Below are 24,711 nucleotides of genomic sequence, written 5' to 3'. Positions count from 1 at the left end.
TCAGTATTTTTACTGTTAACCAAGCAGATGAGAGTTGTGTTAAGACAGAGATGGAAGCAGTTCCAGAATTGTCCTTGGTGGTGGGACAACGTGATCAGAGTGCTGTGCAAGGCCAGGACCACTGCTGCCATCTCTGCTCTCCCCTCTGGCTGTGTGAGAACCTCAGACAAAGCAACATTGTCACTACTTTTGTGAAGTTTGATTTCAGTTTTGGATTTGTTTTTGTTTTTTTGTTGTTGGTGGTTGTTTTTTGGGGAGTTTTGGTACCAAGAATCAAACTTAGGGCCTTGCACTTGCCAGCTAAGCACTATATTGCAGAGCTACATCCCAGCTGGGGTTTTATTGGTTTTTGGTTTGGTTTGGTTTTTTTTTTTAAGCAAAACATTTACTGGTACATTTTAGATATACATAATGATAACACCCATCATAGGGAATTTGCACCTGTACATGATATATCCTGCCCCTTCTTTTTTTCCCACTCTCTCCCTTCCCTCAACCCCTTCCCCCCCTCTCTCCCTCCCTGTATACAAAAGCTTTGTTTCCATTTTTTCCTTCTATTTTTTTTTCTTGTCCCTTCCTTCCTTTCCCCTCCCCCCTCCCTTGTTCTCCTTCCCATTTGAACATTTCCCAATATCTATTATACATTTTAGTCCCTATTTCCACTTTTGGTTTCTCACACCAGAGAAACAATCTGGTATTTAAACATGTGTTTCCAATTTAATTCACTTAAGAGTATTGTCTCAAGGTATATCGATTTAGCTATAAATGCCTCAAGTTCATCCTTCTTCGTGGCAGAGTAGTACTCCATTGTTTAAAAAAACCACATCTTCCTTATCCATTTGTTGTTGATGGGCATTTGGGCTGTTTCCAAGATTTAGCTATTATAAGTTGTGCCACTCTAAACATGGGTTTGCATATATTGCTGTGGTATGATCCTTTTAATTCTTTCTGGGAGATACCGAGAAAGGGAATAGCTGGATAAATGGAACCTCTAGTTTTAGTTTTTCGAGGAATCTCCACACTGATTTCCACTTGTACCGGTCTACACTCCCACCAACAGTGAAGAAGAGTTCCTTTTTCCCCCGCAGCCCTGCCAGCATTTGTTTTTGGTTGATTTCTTGATAGCAGCCATTCTTTCTGGAGTGAGATGGACTCTCAGAGTTGTTCTAATTTGGATCTCTTGAATGACCAGTGATGTTGGACATTTTTTAATATATTTATTTGCTGTTTCTGCTTTTTCACCTGAGAAGTGTCTGTTCATTTCAGATGCCCATTTTTGGATTGGGTATTTAAATTTGGGGGGGTCTGGCTTTTTTTGAATTCTTTATATATTTTAGATAGTAGTTCTTTAAGGAATAGCTGGCAAAAGAATTTTTTTGTGGGTTGTCTCTTCGCTCTGTTGGTGGTTTCTCATGCTGTGCAAAAGCTTTTTAGTAAGATGAGATCCCAGTTGTTGATTCTTTGTGTTCCTGTGCAACCAGGGTTTTGTTCATGAAGTCTGCCTACACCAGTGTCTTAGAGAGTTCTACCTGTTCTGTCTTCCAGCAGGTTAAGTGTTTCTGTTTTAATATTTAGATCTTTTATCCACTTTGATTTTAGGTTAGTATGTGGTGAAAGATACGGGTCTCAGTTTTCAGCATGTGGAAAGCCAGTTTTTCCAGCACCATTTATTAAAGAAGCTATCTGAATTCCAGTGAAGGTGTTTAGCTCTTTTGCCAAAGATAAAGTGGCTGAGTGTGTCTGGAGTTGTTTTTGCATCTTCTAATCGGTTCCACTGGTCCTTGGGTCTATTTCTTTGCCAGTACCATGCTGTTTTTATCACAGTAACTTTATAGCATAATTTCAAGTCAGGGATTGTGATGCCTCCTGCCTTGCCTTTGTGGCCCAGAATTGCCTTTGCTATTCTAGGTCTCTTCTGGTTCCAGATAAATTTTAGTATTATTTTTTCTAATCCTGAGAGATGTGCTGTTTGAATTTTAATTGGAATTGCATTAAATCCATATAACAATTTTGGAAGTATGGCCATTTTCATATTGGTTCTTCCTATCCAAGAACAAGGGATATCTTTCTATTTTCTCATATACTCTTTGATCTCCTTTTTCAGAGTACTATACTTGTTTTATTTTATTGTTTTGTTTTTTGGTACTGGGGATCAAACTCAGAACTTTGTGCTTGCGAGGCAGGTGCCGGAACCACTGAGCTAAATCCCCGGCCCAGAGTATTGTAGTTTTCAATGTAATGTCTTTTACTTCCTTCATTAGATCGATTCCTAGATATTTCATTTTTTAGATGCTATTGTAAAAGATGTTGTTTCCCTAATTTCTGTCTCTGTGAGTTTATTTGTGTACAAGAATGCTATTGGTTTTTGAGTGTTGACTTTGTATCCAGCTATGCTACAAAATTTGGTTATTAAATCCGGAAGTCTTTTCATGGAGCTTTTGGGGTCTTCTATGTAGAATATTGTGGCATTGACAATGATTTCAGTTTTTTAAGCCATTATCTCACTTTTATTTTAAATAATTTAGTTTGGAAAAATTGGTGGGAGAAATTTATGACCAACTATGGTAATAATGAATTTCTTTATTATCATAGAAATTACAGGTGATAAATAACCATTAGAAATGTATAACAATAAGGTTTCTTTTATTGTTGACTTTTCTCACTTAGTACCTGCTCTTTTTTGGCAGAATTTTAAAAATACTTGTGAAACTTAAAGAAATGGAAAGTGGTATGGTTTCTCAAACAAGAGTGCAGAATTTGACTTTATTTCTTCTTATTCACATCCTAATGACCTACTAGTTCATTAGTAAAAGGGTAATTTTAAGATACAGGGTTTCTGCTGGGGATGTAACAGCAATAAGCACATGCTTAGCGTGAGAATTTGGTTCAATCTCCAGCAACCCTCCACCACCACCAAAAAAAAGATACATCTGTGGGGGGTGGTCTGTTGGCTGTGTTTTCTGCTAGTGATTACTTATGCCACCAAGATTGTGATTATATTTATAATTGCCCAGAATGTAAGAGAATAACTTCTCCCTCTTGTTGCTGCTCCTTCCTCCCACTTTTGATGTACCAGGACAGCAGTAATCTGATCACACTTGAGTTTGAAAAGTTAATTGAAAGGGAGTTTAGCTGTGGAAGAGAAGCAGGAGGGACAGCCGGGAAATTTTCAGTGCAAGCTGAGCTGTTACACTGTCATACCAAGGACCAGGCAGTGACAGCAGGAGGAGTGAGGCAGAAGCACTCTTAAATGGCACTGGTAGCCATGTGGAGGTGGAGCTCAGCTTGGAGCTGGGGACAGCAGTTGAGGTGTGGGATCAAGGAAACACACAGCTGGACAGTTTTCTCTTACAAATAACATGGGCTGAAGGGAGAACGGAGATTGTGTTGCGGCAGTTTGCTGTCACTGAAATAATTGTTGGTTTCACTGCTCAGCCCTTCAGTATTTCAGGGTTCTAGGTCAAAGTATCATTAGGTTACCTTAAAAAGCAGCATATTGGACTGCATCAGAAAGATAAGCTCATCTCTTGTAAAGAATGAAATTGCTTACCTGTTTGCTTTTATTTTCTCTAAAACATCATATAAAAAGATAAACTAATAATATAAGATAGACATCTGGTAAAATACAAATATTTCTCTTCTCCATGTTAAAGTAACTCAGAAGCTCTTTTTTAAAAATCTTTCACTTGTCAAGTAATTTAAATTGTAAGAGTTTTTATACTGTGGAAATTAGAGTATAGTATTATGATGTTAGCACCTATTACCTTATATAATAACAATTATAATTTGCATATTCATGATCAACTTTTCTTATGTGTCTAAGAGGGGAAGGCTAATAGCTATATCTTTTGAGGGTTTTAAAAAGTGTTTGCAAGTTCTGCTTATGTATGACTAAGAAATTTCCTGGCTGGGAGTGCAGCCCAGGGATAGAGTGCTTATCTGGCTTACACAAGACTCTTGAGTTCGATCCCTAGCACTATAAAAGAAAACTCCCTAGCAGCTCAGTCAAGTTTATTGTAACTACAGCTGAGTTCGAGACAATTAATGTAGTTTTTAATGCTGCTAAAAGTTTGTAATCTCATGTAATTCATCATAGCCTCCTGTAAAACAAAGACTTGGGGCTGGGGATTTAGCTCAGTGGTGCCGCCGCCTGCCTGGAAAGCGCAAGGTCCTGAGTTCGATCCCTGGTACCAAAGAAAAGACTTGAAGTGAGCTGGGTATGGTAGTGTATGCCTGAAATCCCAGCACTTGGGAGGCTGAGCAGGAAGATTGCCGTGAGTTCAAGGCTAGCCCAGGCTACATAGTGAGTTTGAGGCCAGCCTGAACTACATAGCAAGACCCTTTCTCAAATAAATGAATGAATGAATGACTGGAAGTTGATAAGAGCTTCCTGCTAAAGTTCAGAAAAGTCTTTCATTCCTTCAAGTATTGAGGGATTGGTGTACATGTGTGAGATCCAATGGACGGATGGGCCCTGGACTCACACAGATTCATGTAGAACCTCAGCTTGTCAGCATCACCTTTGTAATCTTCAGCACATGCTTTGATATCTCACAAGCCTAGATTTGTGACTGGCCTATAATAGGATCACTGAGGATCTTGTATTAGATTGTTGGTTTTCCCTGTTGGTCTGGTACAGGAATTTGTTACAGAGAGCCTGGAAGTCAACTTAGCTTTTCCATCAGCCCAAGGTGAAGCTTGTCTCTTTGCAGGCAGCCGTTTGGCAGCTCTCCCGATGACCTGCTGTGTCCACATCCTGCAACAGAGTCTCCGAGTGATGAGGGAGCTCTCCTAGACCAGCTCTACCTGGCCTTGCGGAACTTTGACGGCCTTGAGGAGATCGATAGAGCCTTGGGGATACCTGAGCTGGTCAGCCAGGTAAGCACAGGGTGGCAGGGGGCTGTGTGCTCTGGTGGGCACAAAGGTGTTACAGGTAATGTTACAGAATAGTTTGACCTGACAGGCTGGCCATGTTTTCTTTCTCCCCGTCCTGTTAGTCTTACATAAACCTTTGTCCAAGAAGGAAAAACCTGAGAATGAGCTTTATATTCTGATTTAAGTGACTGAGCAGAAGGGCAAAAACTCAAGCCCAGCTCACCTTCCACCCTTGCTGGCAGGGAGGAGCAGGCAAGGGGCAGGGAACAGAGAAACTATGAGGAGCATTGCTGCCTCTGCCCGAGACCCTTCCCGGGGAGCCAACATGAGCCCTCCTACTCTTCCCCATACAGTGTTCTTTCCCTGTGGGCAGGAGTGCTGGAACGTAAGTTAGCAGAGGTCATTTTAAAGATGTGTAAGCATAAACTGCAATATAAAAATGGTAACCAATCTTAGCTTATTTAGCTTCCTTCCTCCTAGGAATTAGTTGGTTACTTTTTTAAAAGTAATTTTTCCTTTGAGCATACTTCATAGCATTGATATAATTGCCAAACTTGTCTCCTAAAATCCACAGTAGTACAGTATCTGAATCTGGCCTCAAGCTACAGTCTCATGAAGCAGTGCTTCCCGGTTTACTGTGGGAGAAAAGCCCATCACCCTCTTGTCACTGCCTTCCTCTTTACCCAGCATGAATCATCTTCATTTCCTCTTGCCTAAAAGTACCTTCCAGAGTCAGATCTACTTCTTGGACCTCTGGCATGTCACCAAGTCTGTGAGAAAGGTGACACAGAGGCATTGGAGACTACTCTGAGCTATTAAAAATAGTCTTGTCATAATTCCTTATGTGGGAGTGTTCAGACTTGTGCCAGGGGTTTTTTTGTTTTTGTTTAGTTTTGTTTTGTTTTTTTGGTACCAGGGATCGAACTCTGGACCTTGTGCTTGCGAGGCAGGCAGTGGAACCACTGAGCTAAATCCCCAACCCTGAGACTTGTTGATTCATATTGAAAACAGCAGAATGGAAAGAAAGAACTGAAGGCTACATGGTATAATCTGAAATAAATCTGGAAAGGAAAATAGAGATTAAATGTTTCTTGTGTGAGCTGGGCGTGGTGGTTCATACCTATAATCTCAGCTCGTTGGGAGGCTGAGACAGGAGCACGAAGGAAGAGCCTAAGCCTGGGCCACTTAGCAAGACCCTGTCTCAAAATAAAAAATAAAAAGGGCTGAGATATATACCTCAGTGGTAGAGAGACCCCCTGCATTCCATTCCTAGTTCCACAAAATAAAAATAAAATTCCCACGTGACTACTTGGCTTTGCCTTTGGTGTCAGCTAGAACTTAGCATTCTTTGTTTATCCTGTGTTTGTAGGGTGATGTTTCAAAGTATCTTTGGAGTTGCTGAAGGACATGGAACTTTTTTTTTTATTGAAACCAGTGTCCTAGCATAAATAATTTAATATTTTTAGTCTCTTTTTTCATTTATTTGTACATTTTCTACTTTGTCTCATCAGGTCCATCATCATTGTAGTATTGTCATCGTAAACTTAATTATAGAATTGTGGCTATTAGAGTCAGGAGAAGTGTAGAGTTCAAACGTACTTTATACTCATGAGAATTGTATGTTGTCTTTGAAAATGGAAATTACGTACAGTTGCACTCTGCTAAAGATGGGCAGATGTTCAAAGTTCTCCAGATAGTTCACAGTGAATGGCCACCCCTGCTGAGGCTCTGTTCGTATGTTTGAAGTCATCACGGGAAGGGCAATGGGCCATAGCTCCTGCAGCCTGACCACAGGGCAGTGCTGATCTAACCCAAAGGTCTGTGTGGCTCTGGGACTACATAGGCAGACTGTTTTGAGGAAGCACTAGAACAGTATCAGGCTAGAAAAAGCTTGAGAGGTCTTACTGCTGCCGGGGTTTTTCTTTCTTGAATACCATCAGATTTGTAGCAGTTACTCTTAGAAATAGGAGAAAGAAGAAGAGACACTCTTCACACAGACATTTAAGGCCACATTGGTCTGAGGCTATCCCCCTGGGAAAGTTCTGAATTTTCTACACCTGCTTCATTGTGAACCAGATAGATATAAGAAGTTGAGAAGTGACAAACAAATTAAATATGTCTGGTGGATAATAAATGAATGGTGGCAATATGTGGAGCATGTGGGAAATTCTGGCAGCCAGAGAGAGGAGTCAAGTAATAATAGTGTGTCGTGCTGGTAAACAGCTTGCCGAGTCACAGACTGAATTGAAACCCACCCCACGCTAGCCAGAGAGGTTCTTACAGCTTGCTTCATGTCTCGAAGTCTGTTTCATTGTCTGCAAGATGGAGATAGTGGTAGTCAGTATCCTGATACTGCTAATCCCAGCCTGGTACCAGAGACTTCTCATTACAATGATTCATATAGGCCTGGATGATCAGTCAGAAGATCTAACCCTGGGCTGGAGATTTAGCTAAGTGGCACTGAGCCTGCCTTGCAAGTGCAAGGTCCTGAGTCCCATCCCCAAACTAAATATCTAACACTTCTGGAGGACGTTTGTGTCCACAAGTCCAGCGGGGCTGTGACTGGGTTGCGTGAGCAGGAGGCGTTCCTGTTCCTGGCCCCTTTCTCCCCTCTCGGAAGAAGTACTGCTGACGTTCAGGCCCGAGCCCTGCCTCTTTCCTTATGTAGCTGGATCTATTGAGCAAAGAGACGTTTCCTGGGAAGAAAAGTAGAATCCAGCTCAGTAGCTTGGTATAGTAAGTACACACAGATCTTCAAATGTATGAGAGAAAACAGCCTTATAGTTATGCGGCTGCTTTTAGTGACTTAATTTGCCTGTTATTTGGGGGCTTTCTTTTCAGAGCCAAGCAGTAGATCCAGAACAGTTCTCAAGTCAGGATTCCAACATTATGCTGGAGCAGAAGGCCCCTGTTTTCCCGCAGCAGTACGCATCTCAGGCACAAATGGCCCAGGGTAGCTATACACCCATGCAAGAGCCAAACTTTCACGCCATGGGACAGCGTCCAAGTTATGCCACACTCCGCATGCAGCCCAGACCAGGCCTCAGGCCCACAGGCCTGGTGCAGAACCAGCCAAATCAACTGAGACTTCAGCTTCAGCATCGCCTTCAAGCACAGCAGGTGAGTTATCCAGCGGGTCTTGGAGAGCCAGGGCTGGAGGGTGGGCATACCCAGCCAGGAGTTGGGGAGGGCAGTTACTTGGGAAAGGTGAGTGGAAGTAAAGTATGTTGTTTGAAAATGTTTTGACTCCTTTGTGTATGTATTTAGAATCGCCAGCCTCTTATGAATCAAATCAGCAATGTTTCCAATGTGAACTTGACTCTCAGGCCTGGAGTACCAACACAGGTAAGGGAGCAGACCAGCTCTCAGCTTTCAGCATACCTGTTATCTCTCTTGTCACTTCTTCTCCAGATAACTCAGTCAGTGATGGCAAACGTTTTAGAGACAAATGACCAAACTGCAACCCAAGACCCACTTATTTATCGCAAAGTGCCAGCACTGCAATTAAACCTGAATACTGAGGTTTTAGCTTAGAAAAAACAACTCATACATTAACATCTTTTGTCTTAAAAGAAAAACAACACTCGTGCCATAGGTTTGACACCACTGACCTGAGTAAAGTAACTTAGTGGGCCACCAGTTCCAGATCAACCCACTGGCTCTCACCACCCCAGCTGTCTATGTACCTAGTCTGTTACTTTTTAGTTGCGTTCTGTAGACTGCAATTTTACTCCCAGATGCAGATGATCCTTGTTGTAGAGTTGCTGCAGACACTGAACTAAAGAATATTAAACTGAAAAAAAAAAAAAAAGGAATATTAAACTGTTGTTTCTAGGAGAAATACAGGCTTAGGTTTCTGCAACCCTCTGGTCACAACATTTTCATCAGCCCAGTCAACACATAACCTTGTTTTATGTAAGTTTCTGCTTAAAGACATCATGTGTATTATTGATTCCCTCACACCGAACTCAGCAGCCAGGAAATGGGAGCTCAAGCCTGAAGGAAGCTTCCCTGACACTCATATTTCCTCTGTAAGCACATCACAGCCTTACACATAGGAACATTAGACAGCACTTGAGCACTACACTTGGGGCCACTTTAAACAGTGAAATCTCCAACGAAAAGCACAATGATGTGAGAAACATGGAACCAGTTAGACCACAAAGGGATCCTTGTTTACAGTATGAGAAAAATGAGGAGGCAGAGCATCACCTTGTCCAACCTCAGCTGAAAGTGTGAGTGTTGGGCATCAGTGCTTCCGGTCCACGAGTGAACATGACAGTGCCATGAATGCTGACTTGGGAGGTGCAGATAAACTTTAGCATGTAGGCGACTTCAGGTAGAAGTGACCGATAAGGAGGACTGACTGTGTCTTCTGCAGACCCATAAACAGCCTCATACCTCTTCCTGACAGCACTTGCCAGGGATATAGCTTAGTGGCGCTGCGCCTGCCTGGCAAGTGTAAGGGCCCAAATTCAATTCCCAGTACCAAAAAAAAGAAAGACAGCATGCACTGATCGGTTCCCTTCACCCACCTTTTTTCGCTACCTCCTCACCTAGCTCTGTCCTGGCTCTTTATTTTATATGTTCCTCTACACCACTACACCTCCTTTCCTCCTGTCTTTGCTCATCCGCTTCTGAAGTGCTCCAGGTCTTATGGTGATTTTGTTCTCTTTAGATTTTAATGTTCCTGAAAGAGAGTGTAAGCTGCCATCCTCAGGCTTTATATGAGAGTCTTATAGAAAGGACTGTGTTCTTGTGAGGTCTTTTAGCTAACTGTACCCTCACAAAATGAGTTAACATTGAACTTAACCCTGCTAAGTCTGAGCAGAGGTTTAGAATCACCGTATCCGCAGAACTTAGAGCCTCATGTGCTCAGTCACCACTTGTTCGACTGAGTAGTTCCTTCTGTGGAATTTTATTTTCCAGACAGTTTTACGTGGACAGTGCCATTCGTTACCCTCTCTAATCTGTGTCTACCCCAATGTTTTCCTCCCTTCATTACCGTTGATTTCAGGCACCTATTAACGCTCAGATGCTGGCCCAAAGACAGAGGGAAATCCTGAACCAGCATCTTCGACAGAGACAAATGCATCAGCAACAGCAAGTCCAGCAACGAACTTTGATGATGAGAGGACAAGGGTTGAATATGACCCCAAGCATGGTGGCTCCTAGTGGTTTACCAGCAACCATGAGCAATCCCCGGATTCCCCAGGCAAATGCCCAGCAATTTCCATTTCCTCCAAACTACGGTACTGGATTTACATCCCCACCACCTTTCACCAGTCCTTTCTCCCCAGTGTCCCCCAGTCCTGGGTCACAGCTCCTCTCTCACAGCTCTTTGCATGGCTCCCAGATGAATCTGGCTAACCAGGGAGTGCTAGGAAACCTGGGAGGGCAGTTGGGGCCTGTCAGGAGTCCCCAAGTCCAGCCCAGTACCTTCCAGGCCCTCAGTTCAGGTACCTCTTTTTCTCTGAGTGCAGGTCTTACTTTAAGAATGCCCGAAGTAAGTGTGTATGTGTGGAGTGCGTGCATCTAGTGTGCGTGTGTGTGTGGAGATACTGTTCTTGTCAGTGTCTGTGAATGCGGCTGCATACATACTTAAATTTGAACACCTCTGAGTCTGACCCAAAAAAAGCAATAGACAGAAAATAATACTGAAAGACAAAATGTAAGCATTAGATATTCTATAACTTTAAAAAAATAAAGATTTTAAAGATTGTATGAAATCTTTCATGAATAATTCTTGAGAAGCGCTATATAGAAACCACAGTGAAAGATCTGTTAGTTTTCTTTGTATTGATTTGTTGTTTAATGTCAGTCTTTAGAGATGAGATACTAAATGTATAATGTCATAAATATTTGTGTGCATGTCATGTTTAATAGTTAAGCATTGACAAATATTGAGTGCTTTTATTAATATTCCCTACCCTTGTCTGAGTTAGCTATAGACAACTATTTATTCTTTATATTGGCTGAATTTCTTTAAAGAAACAAAAATAATGTGTAGTTTCTTTCCTGCATGATTTTGAACTTTTGTAGCTGATTTAAGTACTGGGGCAGAAGTCACTAGAAATTTACAAAAACTTAGCAATATACTTCTTGTTTTGGCGAAGGAACACCTCTAAGCACTAATTTGTCATAGAAACTACTGTGGGAGGTCATGACACATAAAAGCAGTCCTTTATCCATGCCTATGGTAAAACTACTGATTAAATATGCATGTTTAACAAGTCTTGGGCAAAAATGTATGTAACGCTATACCAAAAATATTCTAAGAAGTTATCTTCTTTCTTTTCTAACTCTATTCTTCTGTTTCTTTTTTGATAATTTAGAAAAGTCTGCTAAAAAGGGGTTTTTGGGGGGTTTTTTAGTTTATTTTAATTTTTTTGAGACAGGGTCTTACTATGTAGCCCAGGCTGCCCTTGAACATGTGGCAGTCCTCCTGCCTCAGCCTCCCAAGTGTTGGGATTACAGATTTGCACCATCACACTCAGATCTTTCTTTGTAGTGTAAATGCCATTTGTCTCAAAACTGAACAAGAAGTATACATTGAATTTTTTTTTCCTTACTCTTACTAATCTTGGATGGCAGTAAAGTACCATAGAGCCCTTCTTAAAGACAAAACAAAACAAATGGGAATAAACTTAAAATTTTTTTTTAATACCTCCATTTCAGCCAGGTGCAGGTGCACACTTGTAATCCCAGCTATGGAAGAAGTTAAACCAGGAAGATTCCAAATTCAAGGCAAGCCGAGGCAAGCTAGGGAGAGCCTGTCTTACAATAAAATTTTAAAAAGCAAAATGGCTGGTAGAGCACTTTCCCAGCACGTGTATCTAAAGCCTGGGTTCCATATCTGATATCACCCCCCAAAAAAATCTCACCGTGGAGTGACTTAAAGAAAAATTTATTCATGTATTGACTTTTGATAAATAGTTGAACTTTAATCCAGTTTATACAATCCAGTTGTAGTGATATTTAACAATTTAAAGACTTTGACTGTTTCAGGCCAAAAGAAATGTATATAGTTGACCCATTCTTGCTTTGGAGTGGGATTAGAGGGAAGAATATCCTCTAACTCCAGCCACAATTCCTTCCCTTTTTTTAAATTGAAATAGCTTTTTGTTTTGAGACAGGGTCTTACTATGTAGTCCAGGCTGGCCTCAAACTTGCAGCGGTCCTTCTGCCTCAGCCTCCTAAGTGCTGGGATTGCAGGCATGAACCACTACATCTGGCTCTCTTTTTTTTGGCACCAGGGATCGAACTCAGGACCTTGTGCTTGTGAGGCAGGCGGTAGCACCACTGAGCCAGCTCCCCGGCCCCTCTGGGAATTTTGAGATAGGTTCTTGCTAAGTTGCCCAGGCTGGCTCGAATTTGTAATCTTCCTGCCTCAGGCTCCCAGAATGCTGGGATTATAGGCTAGCCCCATGTCCAGCTTTTTTCATACATTCTATCTTAGCTTAGAATCTTTAAAGTGTATGTGATTCATCACCACACGGATCATTTATTTGAAACTAATTTTCTGTGGATACTTAAGTTAGAATGTTCTTTTACTTTAGTGTGTCTCTGATAAAACTAATAATATCTTTGGGTTTCTGTTTTGTTTATTAAGGAATAAGTCAGCAACCTGATCCAGGCTTTACTGGGGCTACGACTCCCCAGAGTCCTCTAATGTCACCCCGAATGGCACATACGCAGAGCCCCATGATGCAGCAGTCTCAGGCCAACCCAGCCTATCAGGCCCCCTCAGACATGAATGGATGGGCACAGGGGAGCATGGGTGGAAGCAGGTAACTCCCTGGCTCTGTGTCTTCATTATATAAACGGTCACCAGGGAAACTTTCTGTGGACTACCCGTTTCTTTTGTTTGTTTTTAAAATTTATTTGCTTAAGCATCCATTATCAAATGAACTGCTAAGTAAGCCAGCTTACTCTTTCTGGGGCAGAAGTCACTAGAAATTTACAAAAACTTAACAATATACTTCTTGTTTTGGCGAAGGAACACCTCTAAGCCCTGATTTGTCGTAGAAACTGCTGTGGGAGGTCATGACACATAAAAGCAGTCCTTTATCCATGCCTATGGTAAAATCAAACAAAAAGTTCCTCCGATGCTGCTGGGAAAGTGGAGGATACACTTCGACCACCACAGTAATTTACTGACAGGAAACAGCTTGGTCACCCCTGCAGCTTTGTGGACCACTTTCCCTGTTTGAAGCCTCACCCACTCCACCACCTTCCATTGTACCACTGGGTTCGCGCAGTACTGATTTGCTCATTTGAAAGTAAATGCCTGAGAAACAGGTCTTCGAAACTGCCCGCTACTGTTTGCTGTCAGGCTCTAGCATTTTATTTCCTCTTTTCCTGTGTTCCAGCATGTTTTCACAGCAGTCTCCACCACACTTTGGGCAGCAAGCAAACACCAGCATGTACAATAACAATATGAACATCAATGTATCCATGGCGACCAACACGGGTGGCATGAGCACCATGAACCAGATGACTGGACAGATCAGCATGACCTCAGTGACCTCCGTGCCTACGTCGGGGCTGTCTTCCATGGGTCCTGAGCAGGTGAGTGCTGAGGAGCAGACCAGTGTCTTCCTTTTGTCTTTCTACATTAACAGCATCTTTCCGTGGACCTCAACTTTCCATCTGTCCTCAGCTCCCACATTTTTTTTTAACAGAGTTTTTTTTCACCTTATTTTCACCTGTTAATGATGAAATAAACATGAAAGGATTCCTAACTGCTGAAGGATTTCTAAAAATAGTTAACTTTCACATCATGTAACATTTTTCTTTTATTTGAAGAATTTAGCAATATCTAAAATTAATCTCAAAAAATGAGATGGTGAGTGTACAGTTTGCATAGCTTTATTTTGAGTCTGTGGTTTAAGAACAGGCTTTTTTCTAAATGTAAAACCAGATAAAGCTGGATGCGGTGGTGCATGCCTGCAATCCCAGCACTCCGTAAGCTGAGGCAGGAAGATAAGGCCAGCCTGAGCTACATAGTGAGACCTTGTCTAAAAAAAAAAAAAAAAAAACTCTGGTTGATCCAGAGGTAAAGCTGTAGGTTAGTACTTTTCACAATGCATTTATAGCTGGGGATTTAGCTCAGTGGTTTCGCCGCCTGCCTTGCAAGCACAAGGACCCAAGTTCGATCCCCAGTACCAAAAAAACACATTGGATTTATAGAATTTTTTTTTTTAAACAGGGTCTCATGGTATAAAATCTTATTTTTTAAGGTCCCAAAATGCTGATCATTCTAGTCTGATCCTTGATAGTTCATTTGAAGTAAAAATATGGCAAGGACTCTGACTTTTGTTTTAGTTCTGACTTTGAACTCACAGAGATCTTTCTGCCTCGGCCTCCAAGTGCTGGGATTCTAGGCATGTACCACCATGCCTGGCTTGGGTCTGTTTAATTCTGATGGTAGTAAATCACAATTTTTGTGAAAATTTACTGAATGTTACAAAGCCTCAGTGTTTTATTCTGTGAAATGATGATAAATGAACATGTAAGGTGGCACATGAGAAAATTGGAAGGCCTTTACCATGTAAGAAGGCTTTATGCTTACGGTGGTGACTTACGTGACTGCTATTGATGATGGTGGCTAAACACTCAAGTAAATTCGACAGACACAAATTAAAGAAATAGAGAATTTTCAGTGAGGAAAAGATAGGTTTGATACTGAATTTCCTTCAGGTATTGGCCACTAGTGACTTCTGATTTGCTTTCTCAGGAACACATGCAAGGTGAGGCTCGCTGGGTACTGTGATGTGGCCCAGTCCTCCTGGTCCAGCCCACACAGAAGTAAATTGATACTTGTTTTTTGTTTTTGTTTCTGTTTTTTTATGGGAGTGGTGGCACTTGGAATTGAACCCAGGGCTTTCACACTGAGCCACACTCTGAGCCCATTTTTTAAAATTAGAGTTAATCAGGAAGCAAAAAAAAAAAACAACTGTAGTGTGTCATCCGATAAAAGTCATTCTCTCTTAGCATATGTACATTTACTTTGTAATTTGTAAAAGAAATATACACAGTTAACACATGGTTTGCTTGGTCAGAGTAGATTCACAGAATCCAGCACCACATTGAGAGCTTCACACTTGTTCTTACTGATTAATTACTTGCTTAAATAGCAAAGGTATCAAGTCTCTCAGATGACTACCCAGTTCCAAAAGTGAGTCACTGGTCTAGTTTAAACTAGCCAAGAAAATGAACAGGTATGAAAATGCTTCTAGTATTACTGCCCGTGCTGAGTTTGATTTCTGTACAGAAAGCAAATGTAGTTTTATTTTGAAGACAGCTGGTCTAAGTATTCCCTTCCATGTTTCTCTATACTCTCCCTGGCGTGGATACACTGAGAACAAGTGCAGGGGTGAGCCCTTTTTATGTTGTCTCTCTTCCCGTTGTTATACACTCCTAGAAGCAGGGCTCAAGGTGATGGTTGGTGTTTTCCAGTACTTTGGAAGTCCCATCCTCATGTCTTGTCACCTGCAGGTAAATGATCCTGCTCTGAGGGGAGGCAGCCTTTTCCCAAACCAGCTGCCTGGAATGGATATGATCAAGCAGGAGGGAGATGCATCACGGGTAAGAAACGTGGGCAGGGAGCGCATGAATATGGTAGTGATGCAAGCACAAGGGTTCTACAGGCAAAAATTGGCTTAGATTTATTATCAACCACCACATTGAAGACAGTGGCAAAATATCTTCTAATTTCATTTGACATGCAATGCTTTTGTGTGACTGACTCTTTTAGTACCGGGGATCAAACTCGGGTCCTTGTGCTTCCGCAGCAGGTGGCGAAACCACTGAGCTAAATCCCCAGCCCTGTGTGACTGACTCTTTAAGCTTGTTTTAAGGCATCTGATGGTGGCAAGTGAATTAAGAACCCTAAATTTGCACTGAAATGATATTATACCAGAGCAAAACTAAAATAGCAAAGAATTAGTTATATTAGAGCAAACTTTGATTTATTGTTGCTTTTTCTGAATTACAATGTTAGATTTTTTTAGGCTGATGAGAGGAATTAATATTTCCCCTCTCCCTGTTTCATTGTGTTTAAGCAACAATCTTATGTATTATTTGCCTGTTACACCTTAACACTTGTTACACTTGTTCTGAGGAGAGGATTACCATAGTTGTCCAAATCTTGAAGCCTGGAACTAAAAATGTGTGCCAGGCTGCAGCTGTGTTTCAGGGACGGCTCTGTGAGCAGCTTGGTGTATGGGCAAGAGGGCATGCGTGGCCCACTTAGGAAAGGGATGAACCCTCAGGAGTAAATAATTCTTTCTTAAAAACTCTGTCCCAGTGGAAAAAACATAAGGTCAATGTTGAATTTCCTCAAAAAGGTGGATCTTGGATGGTCTTTTGTCAGACCTAGCATTCAAAGCCAGGAGTGTTAGCACACGCCTGTAATCCTAGCACTCTGGGAGGCTGAGACAGAAAGATCACAAGTTCAAGCCCAGCCTAGGCAATTTAGCAATTCAGTGAGACCCTGTCTTGAAATTTAAAAAGGGCTAGGGATGTAGCTCAATGTGAAGGCCCTGGGTTCACTCTCCTGTACCCAATAAATAAATAAGCGTTCAAGTTTAGAAATAGCATAAATTTAATCATGTTTTAACAACATTGTATTGATTTTCTCCATGTGGCTGCTGTTGTTTTTTAAGAACCACAGCAGTCCACCACTCCTGTACAATATAGTTCTGGAAACATTAGCCACAGCAATTAGAAAAGAGAAAGAAATAAAAGGAATAAAGATAGGAAAGGAAGAAGTTAAACTGTCATTATTTGCTGATGATATGATACTTTACATAGAAGACCAAAAAAACTCTACCAAAAGACTTCTGGACTTAATTGACAGATTCAGTAGAGTAGCTGTATGTAAGGTCAACACTCAAAAAACAATAGCCTTCTTATACACAAATAGCAGACTCATTGAGAGAGAAATTAGGGAAGCAATTCCTTTTACAATAGCATCCAAAAAAATGAAATATCTAGGAATCAATCTAACAAAGGAAGCAAAAGACCTCTACACTGAAAACTACAGCACCCTGAAAAAGGAGATCAAGGAGGATATAAGAAAATGGAAAGACATCCCTTGTTCCTGGGTAGGAAGAATCAATATAGTGCAAATGGCCATACTTCCAAAACTGCTATATAGATTTAATGCAATGCCAATTGAAATTCCAACAATACATTTCACAGAGCTAGAGAAAACAATCCAAAAATTCATTTGGAACCATAAGAGACCTAGAATAGCAAAAGCAATTCTGGGCAACAGAGACATGGCTGGGGGTATCACAATACCCAACTTGAAGCTATACTACAAAGCTACTGTGATAAAAACAGCATGGTACTGGCAAAGAAACAGACCTGAGGATCAGTGGAATAGATTTGAAGATGCAGAAACAACTTCAGACATACTCAGCCACTTCATCTTTGACAAAGGAGCCAACCACCCTCACTGGAGGAAAGATAGCCTGTTTAATAAATAGTGTTGGAAAAACTGGATTTCAACCTGTCAGAGATTAAAACTAGACCCATACCTATCACCATGCACTCAACTGAGATCGAAGTAGATTAAAGATCTAAATATTAAGACAGAAACACTAAACTTGCTGGAAGATAAGTTAGGTAGAACTCTTGAAGATATTGACATAGGAAAAGACTTTATGAACAAAACCTCAGAAGCACGGGAACTAGCAGAAAGAATCAACAACTGGGATTTCATCTTATTGAAAAGCTTCTGCGCTGCAAGAGAAACCACCAACAGAGCTAAGAGACAACCTAAATGTGGGAATAAAATTTTAGCAGCTGTCCCTCAGACAAAGGACTATTATCTAGAATATATATAAAGAACTGAAGGGGCTGGGGATTTAGCTCAGCGGTTTCGCCGCCTGCTGCGCAAGCACAAGGACCCGAGTTCGATCCCCAGTACCAAAACAAACAAAAAAAGAAGACAAAAAAAGAACTGAAAAAAATCAGGACCCCCCCCCAAATTCAAAGACCCAATTCAAAAATGAGCATCTGAAATGAACAGACATTTCTCAGACAAAGAAGTAAAAGCAGCAAATAAACATATGAAAAAATGTTCAACTGCACTGATCATTTGAGAGACGCAGATGAAAACAACACTGAGATTCCACTTCATCCCAGAAAGAATGGCTGCTATCAAGAAATCAACCAATAACAAATGCTGGCGGGGCTGTGGAGAGAAAGGAGCCCTTCTCCATTGTTGGTGGGAGTGCAGACTGGTGCAAGCACTGTGGAAATCCATGTGGAGATACCTCAGAGAACTAGCATTAGAGGTCCCATTTGACCCAGCTATTTCCCTGCTGGATATCTTCCCAAAAGAATTAAAAGAATCATTACCCTTGTTTATTGCAGCACAGTTTGTAATAGCTAAAGCTTGGAAACAGCCCAAGTGTCCATCAACTGGAAACTGGATAAAGAAGATGTGGTTTTTTAATAAAATGGAGTACTACTCAGCCATAAAGAACGAAAAACTAGAGTCATTTATAGCTAAATGGATGCATATTGGGGCCATACTCTTAAGTGAAATAAATAAGACAGACATGTGTAAATACTGAATAGTTTCTCTAGTGTGAGAAACTGAGAGTATAAATAAGGACTAAAAGGATTAATAACTAATAAATGATACTTTGAAATAGGAAAAGGTCCAAAGGGGTAGGGGTGGTGGGAGGGGAAGGGGAAAGGAAAAATTATGAGAAAAGAAAAAAGAATGGAAACGAAGTAGGTAAATAGGGAAGGGCTTAGGGGTGAAGGGCGCACAGGTAATGGGGAAAAAATTAAGAACCAAGATACATCATGTACAGGTACAAGCACCCAATGATAAATGTAAATGTATTGTATACCTAAAATGTACCAATAAAAGAATTTAAGGAAAAAAAAAAAACCACAGCAGTGGACATTAGAGATGCTGACTGTGGGTGGGAATCTGGAAATTGTTACCTATATGTATCCAGATGGTATAATGCTCAGATGCAAAAATTCACTTATATAGTCTAAACCTATTTAATTTTTTTTTTGGTACTGGGGATCGAACTCGGGTCCTTGTGCTTGCAAGGCAGGCAGGGGAACCACTGAGCTAAATCCCCAGCCCTAAATATTGACAAAGAAAGTCAAACAGAAAGAGGAATAGATCCTATATTGAACATGTGTATAGATTTCAAATATGCCCTCCATGGAGCCTGTACAGGAAGTGAGTGGCCATAGCACTCAGTGATGGCTGTGACAGAAGTAGAGATCTGAAACCTGAGGAACAGTGTTCCGAACTGTTCCTAAGGAACAGTGACGTTAATGATAATTAAGCCAGCCCATTGTAACCCAAAAATGCTAGGAAGTTTAGTCTTAGAGCGTATATCTCCAGGGAAAAATACATTTGGGAGGCCAGGCTGCCTCCTACCTCCCAGCCCCTTTCCACCACCCACCAAATCCGTCACTGAGATCAGACCCCCCCCCCCCCCCCGGCCTGGGCCTAGCCACTTGGGTGAGTGAAGCCCTCTGAAGCGCACAAGCGCCTGGCCCAGTCTTTCTCCCTCGAGCCCAGGAGTTTCCCTGCCTGGATCTTTTTTCCTCCTGGCAGGTTATTATCTCCAAAAACAACAGACTTCCCTACTCTAACGTAGAACACGTGGAGCTTCCCTTATTCTGCCTTTTAAAAAACTGTGGAAACAACCAGCATGTATAAAGTTCTTGAGACTCCCTCATTCCGACCACACCACACCATCTGGTAGAACCACTGTTTTGAAGGTTTCTGGCAATCTAGGAAGTGAACCCATGTAGACGGGCCCCTGAATGTCATCCTTAACCCCTGTACCCCACTGCCCACTTCCCAAAAGGAACACCAGGCTCTGGTGAGATTTATCTACGGCCTCATGCAGGTAGCATTGGAGATGGCCAAAAGGAATAAACTGCTTCCTCTGATGCTATTCCCTTCTGCCTTTTTACTTAAACCCTAAAATAAAGGAAAGCGAGGTAGTCACAAATTCTGTACAATAGACAGTAAAGATTCAGCCCACCCGCCCACCCACCCCACCATCACCACCACCACCACCACCACCACCACCACCACCACCAGAATTCTTTTTTGGAACTAACTGAAAAATTGAGGGTTTTGAAAAATATTTTAAGCAGCACCATGGACTATTTTCATATGACTTTTTTAATCAGCACCATGGACTATTTTCAAACTCTCTTGAGTTTGACAAAAGCCTGAACAACGTATCTGGACCCTGTCTCAAAGAAGAGAAAGAGGCATTTTGGGACCTTTGGTTTTTGGTTTTTTGTTTTGTTTTGGGGGGATTGGGTTTTTTGTTTGTGTTTGGTTTAGTTTTGTTGAGACAGGGTCTCACTTTGTAGTTCAAGCTGGCCTTGAACTCACTATGTAGCGTAGGGTGGCCTCAAACTCACAACCACCCTTCTGCCTCAGCCTAATGTGTTACAGGCTTGAGCCATCAAGCCTGGTGCAAAGGGCATTTTGTAGGAGGTAGGAAACTGGGCTAAGATGTGATTGGTAAGAGCAGTGGCCACTGAGGAGAATCTGACAACCCTTTTCCACTGCGGCCCCCAGAGGGCCAGGGAGGGCCACACCCCTGCTCAGATCAGAGCCCGTGCACTCATGGAGAGGCAGGCTCTCTGTCTGACCTGGGCTCTGCGGGGTTTCACTGGAAGCTCGGGCACTGAAGACTTCCCACCTTCTCCTTACAGAAATACTGCTGACCCTGCAGGGAGCTGGCCGCTGCTTCCCTCAGCTGACCAGGCGTACTTGGTCACAACACCTCCCGGTCTGGAGAGCTGCGTCTCTGTGGACCCTGATCTGCCTGCAGCTCTCCCAGAGCCTCCGAGCAGATGGGCTGGGCCCTGCTCCCGGGGGGCCGCCACAGAAGCCACCTCTTCTCTTGCTGGTCTGAAGCTCGCTCCAGACAGTTGCTCAGTCTGTTCACTGCATTCACCTTAGTGCAATTTAGATCTCTCCTGCAAAGTAAATGTTGACAGGCAAATTTCATACCCATGTCAGATTGAATGTATTTAAATGTATGTATTTAAGGAGAACCGTGCTCTTGTTCTGTTCCTGTTTGGTTCCAGACACTGGTTTCTTGCTTTGTTCCTTGGCTAATCAGTCAAATGCAGAAGATTAGGATTTCATCTAGGGGCAAGCAAATAATGTTTTAAAAATCAAACTAAAGGTGTTTTAAGCTAAAACCTCCATTTGGGATGGAAGCAGGGCAGACACCGCAGACAGCGCTGTATACAGACACACCCGTAAGTGAAGACTGAAGTCACAGTTGTATCTTTGCAGAAAGCTCTTTAGACCTTGTTGGAAAGAGTTTCTGGTTCCTGAACAGGCAAAAAGGAGCCTGTGAGAGGGCTGTTGATATTCTCGTTTTGTTTCAACTTTTTCTGTTAAAATTAAATTAATTCACCTAAATTGTGAATCAATAAGTATTTTTCATTTCTAAATTAAGTTCCCTCTAGGTTGGTCACACAGCTTGAATTAGCCTCTCTCCTTCCTCTGACCCTGACTCTTCTTTCCCTCTTTGCTTTGCCCTGTTCCCTCTAATTTCCTGAAATGTTTTGCCAGCCACTTACCAATTGCTAAATATTGGATTTCAGAAAAATACATTTACTGGCAAGGAGAGGAGCAAAGTTAAGACTTGATACCAGTCAAGCTACGGCTACTGCTTTGGAAGCATGTTTATTCTGTTCCCCCAGCAACTCGGGCCTCCAAAATGGGAGAAAAATCCATATATTGAAATTGACCGCAGATATCACGACAGATTTAACCTCTGCCATGTGTTTTTTATTTTGTTTTTTAGCAATGCTAAGCCGAAGTTTTATAAGGTACATAAAAATCCAATTTATATGTAAACAAGCAATAATTTAAGTTGAGAACTTAAGTGTTTTAATTGTATAATTTTTGTGAGGTATACATATTGTGGAATTGACTCAAAAATGAGGTACTTCAGTATTAAATTAGATTATCTTCATAGCAATGTCTCCTAAAGGTGTTTTGTAAAGGATATCAATGCCTTGATTAGACCTAATTTGTAGACTTAAGACTTTATTTTCTAAACCTCGTGATTCTGCTCATCAATCATGTATCTAATCTATATGATATGCAGCCGCTGTAGGAACCAATTCTTGATTTTTATATGTTTATATTCTTTCTTAATGAACCTTAGAAAGACTACATGATACTAAGTAGGCCACTTTTAGGGTTGTTTTTCTTGCCCACTCTGGTAGGGAAATAATCTTTTATTAATTGGTATCAGTTTCCAACAACTGCAAATACCAAGGAACTGATTACCTTTTTTGAGCTAATTCTCTCCATCCCCAATACACATACTTTCTTACCTAAATTTAAGAATGGTATCTTTTTGATGTCTAAAAAGCAAAGTATTTTATAATATCTCATTAGCCAGGCTTTTTAGGAACAGAAGTTTTTCCTTGAAATTTGATTGCTTATATGTGGCAGGGTGAAAAATGTACAAACTACCCCTATTTATATTTATATATCTCTATATGTACCAAGTATGGAAATATAGGAAGAGATATAGCCCAATGATAAATGGTAAGTAGAGGTCTGAAAGTGTTGCTCCATAGTAAACTTTCTGGAAATTGGCATTTCAATACTGTTTTCCACTTTGAGAGGGATCTCAGTCCAGGGAGCTGGCCAAGAAACAGCACTTCTCAGCGGCCACCAGTCAATACATCCCTTCAAGAGGCTCTGCTGTTCCCCACCAAACCAGTAGGTGGCCCAGGCTGACGACAAACGTGAAAGAGGTGGGCCCGGAACTCCATGGTTTTATCCCAGCGATGAGGTTCATGCGCTGCATAGTTCAGCGTGACCCCTTGTGAGTTCATTTTTAGAAATGCATGAGTTGGAGTGACTCTTAACTTCACACAGGACAAAAGAGAAAATGGTGTTTTAACCGGATTTAAGTCTTTTTTCACTAACACCATCCAAAAGAAGCCTGTGTTCTTTCATTGTTACCCATCTGCCCACTGTGTTTTAACATCAGTCCCAACTCAGACAAATCTGCAGAGCTGTGAGACTGGCAGTTTAGAATAATTCATGATCATTACTGTCTTGAAGGAAAGAGATTATAAATTAAATTCTCTTAGGGTTCAGATCAGGTAGTGGATTTTGTTTTACATCTAATTAGGAGAAGAAAATAAGTGAAGGTCCTCTGATCATATTGATCACTATCGAAGCAAAAGCCAAATCAACTCCCTTCATTATCAGTATTTCTCATGCTGTACACAATAAATTTGTTAGACTGAGTACTTGGTTTTTGTTGATAGAACAAATAATCAGTGTTTTACTTATATTACTAAATGTGAAAAACATAATGTGAAAAGTATACATACATTAACTTGGTTGTAAAACCCATTAAGTGTTCATGTAATGTGGTAAGTTTAAAAGTGAAGTGAGCTGTTTTACTACAATGAATTCGTTTGACTCAAAGATTAAAAAGCCCCTCTCCCGATGTGTATCTCTTATGGCCTGTAATAATTGAAAGCAATGTTTTTGCAATTTATATAATGCAGTTTTTAATCTGTGTTTAAAAATGGAGTTCATATGGGCTTAACACATGAACTGGGTGGCACAGATCCACTTGCAGAACCCAAAGATACACAATCAATTTTGAAATGCAACTTAAGCCATTAATTGTTGGTGTGAATTTAAAATTTTCTAGTGTTTGTATGGTAGTATGTTGCCTAAGAGCAAAGCATTCTCTGCACAAAAGAAAATTACTGTAGTGGCTTCAATTTTAATTAGAATTTTCTCCCTGGTGTTTCTTTATAGACTAAAACAAAGTCTTTTAAGTTTCTTACTACAGGTAAAAGCTATGTGCAAGAACCTCAAAATGCTAAAATCTAGCATAATGCCTTAGATCTGTTTTTAAGTCTTGTATATTCCTACATAGCTGTCCGATGTATTATATTTGTATAGTGAATTGTGTACAATTTTTGAATAAGTGCATCATCACTTAACCTTTATGTTATTGAAGAGTGATGATGATACATTTCTTCAAACATTTAACTGTCATTTTTTCCTTTGTCATTTGTGGGTTTTATTTGTACAGTTACTCATAAAGTTGCATCTGAGATGTGTGTATATGAAAAGATTATACAAGGGTAAAATTAAGCAATATATAAACTATGGTTCTTCAGGAGAAAGCTTACAGTGTTTCAGGTTGTGATTTATTTTCAAAACAGAGTTGACTCAACATCACTTTGTTCACCTGCATTGATGTTTGTATTTCTAGTGTGAGCAGTTTATGCAAAGTTAGATATATTCAGAGAAATTTTAAATACATTTATGCAAGTTAATATTGCTTTGCTGATGCTATTTGCTTATTTGATGTTAAATAATGCTATTGTAAATAAAGAATTCTGTTGTTATTGCATCATTTAATAAATTTTAATGCCTTCGGGTTTTACATGGCTTTAGATTTTAATGTGTTCACATTGTATTTTCTTTCATAATTACATTTAAATTAAAAATACCTTATTTAATATTTTTATACAGTCTCCCTATATAGTTAAGGCTGGCCTTGAACTCACTGTGCAGCCCATACAGGCCTCAAACTCATGGAGATCCTCCTGCTTTAGCCTCCCAAGCGCTGGGATGACAGTAATAATTTATTTTGATGGTAGTCAGCACTGTTCATAGCACTTTCAATATTTCATTCTTCAAAAAATAAAAATTTTGGGCCAGGGATTTAGCTCAGTGGTTTCACCAACTGCCGCACAAGTGCAAGGATGTGAGTTCGATCCCCAGTACCAAAATAAATAAATAATTTT

At 40.8% G+C, this 24,711-nt stretch overlaps 1 protein-coding gene across 17 annotated transcripts in view; it reads left to right on the top strand.

Annotated features, from left to right (window-relative positions):
• Window positions 1-24,347, top strand: part of Ncoa2 (nuclear receptor coactivator 2) — a 279,931-nt gene extending 255,584 nt beyond the window's left edge. For all 17 annotated transcript variants that reach the window (XM_087190446.1, XM_087190438.1, XM_087190448.1 and 14 more), the window contains 8 exons: window positions 4,713-4,878; window positions 7,717-7,995; window positions 8,143-8,220; window positions 9,893-10,127; window positions 12,488-12,665; window positions 13,248-13,446; window positions 15,376-15,465; window positions 20,608-24,347. In XM_087190446.1, coding sequence (XP_087046572.1) covers window positions 4,713-4,878; window positions 7,717-7,995; window positions 8,143-8,220; window positions 9,893-10,127; window positions 12,488-12,665; window positions 13,248-13,446; window positions 15,376-15,465; window positions 20,608-20,619 — 1,237 coding nt within the window. In that variant the 3' untranslated portion in view covers window positions 20,620-24,347. The remainder of the gene's footprint in view (window positions 1-4,712; window positions 4,879-7,716; window positions 7,996-8,142; window positions 8,221-9,892; window positions 10,128-12,487; window positions 12,666-13,247; window positions 13,447-15,375; window positions 15,466-20,607) is intronic.
• Window positions 24,348-24,711: the final 364 nt, after the last annotated feature.

The sequence above is a fragment of the Heterocephalus glaber genome, unplaced genomic scaffold, assembly GCF_053883595.1.
Source record: "Heterocephalus glaber isolate CG9 unplaced genomic scaffold, H.glaber_assembly_v1.0 deba00001553, whole genome shotgun sequence".
Classification (NCBI taxonomy): Eukaryota; Metazoa; Chordata; class Mammalia; order Rodentia; family Bathyergidae; genus Heterocephalus; species Heterocephalus glaber.
The sequence above is the reverse complement of the archived record's forward strand: the minus strand, read 5'-3'. Positions and strand labels throughout refer to the sequence as shown.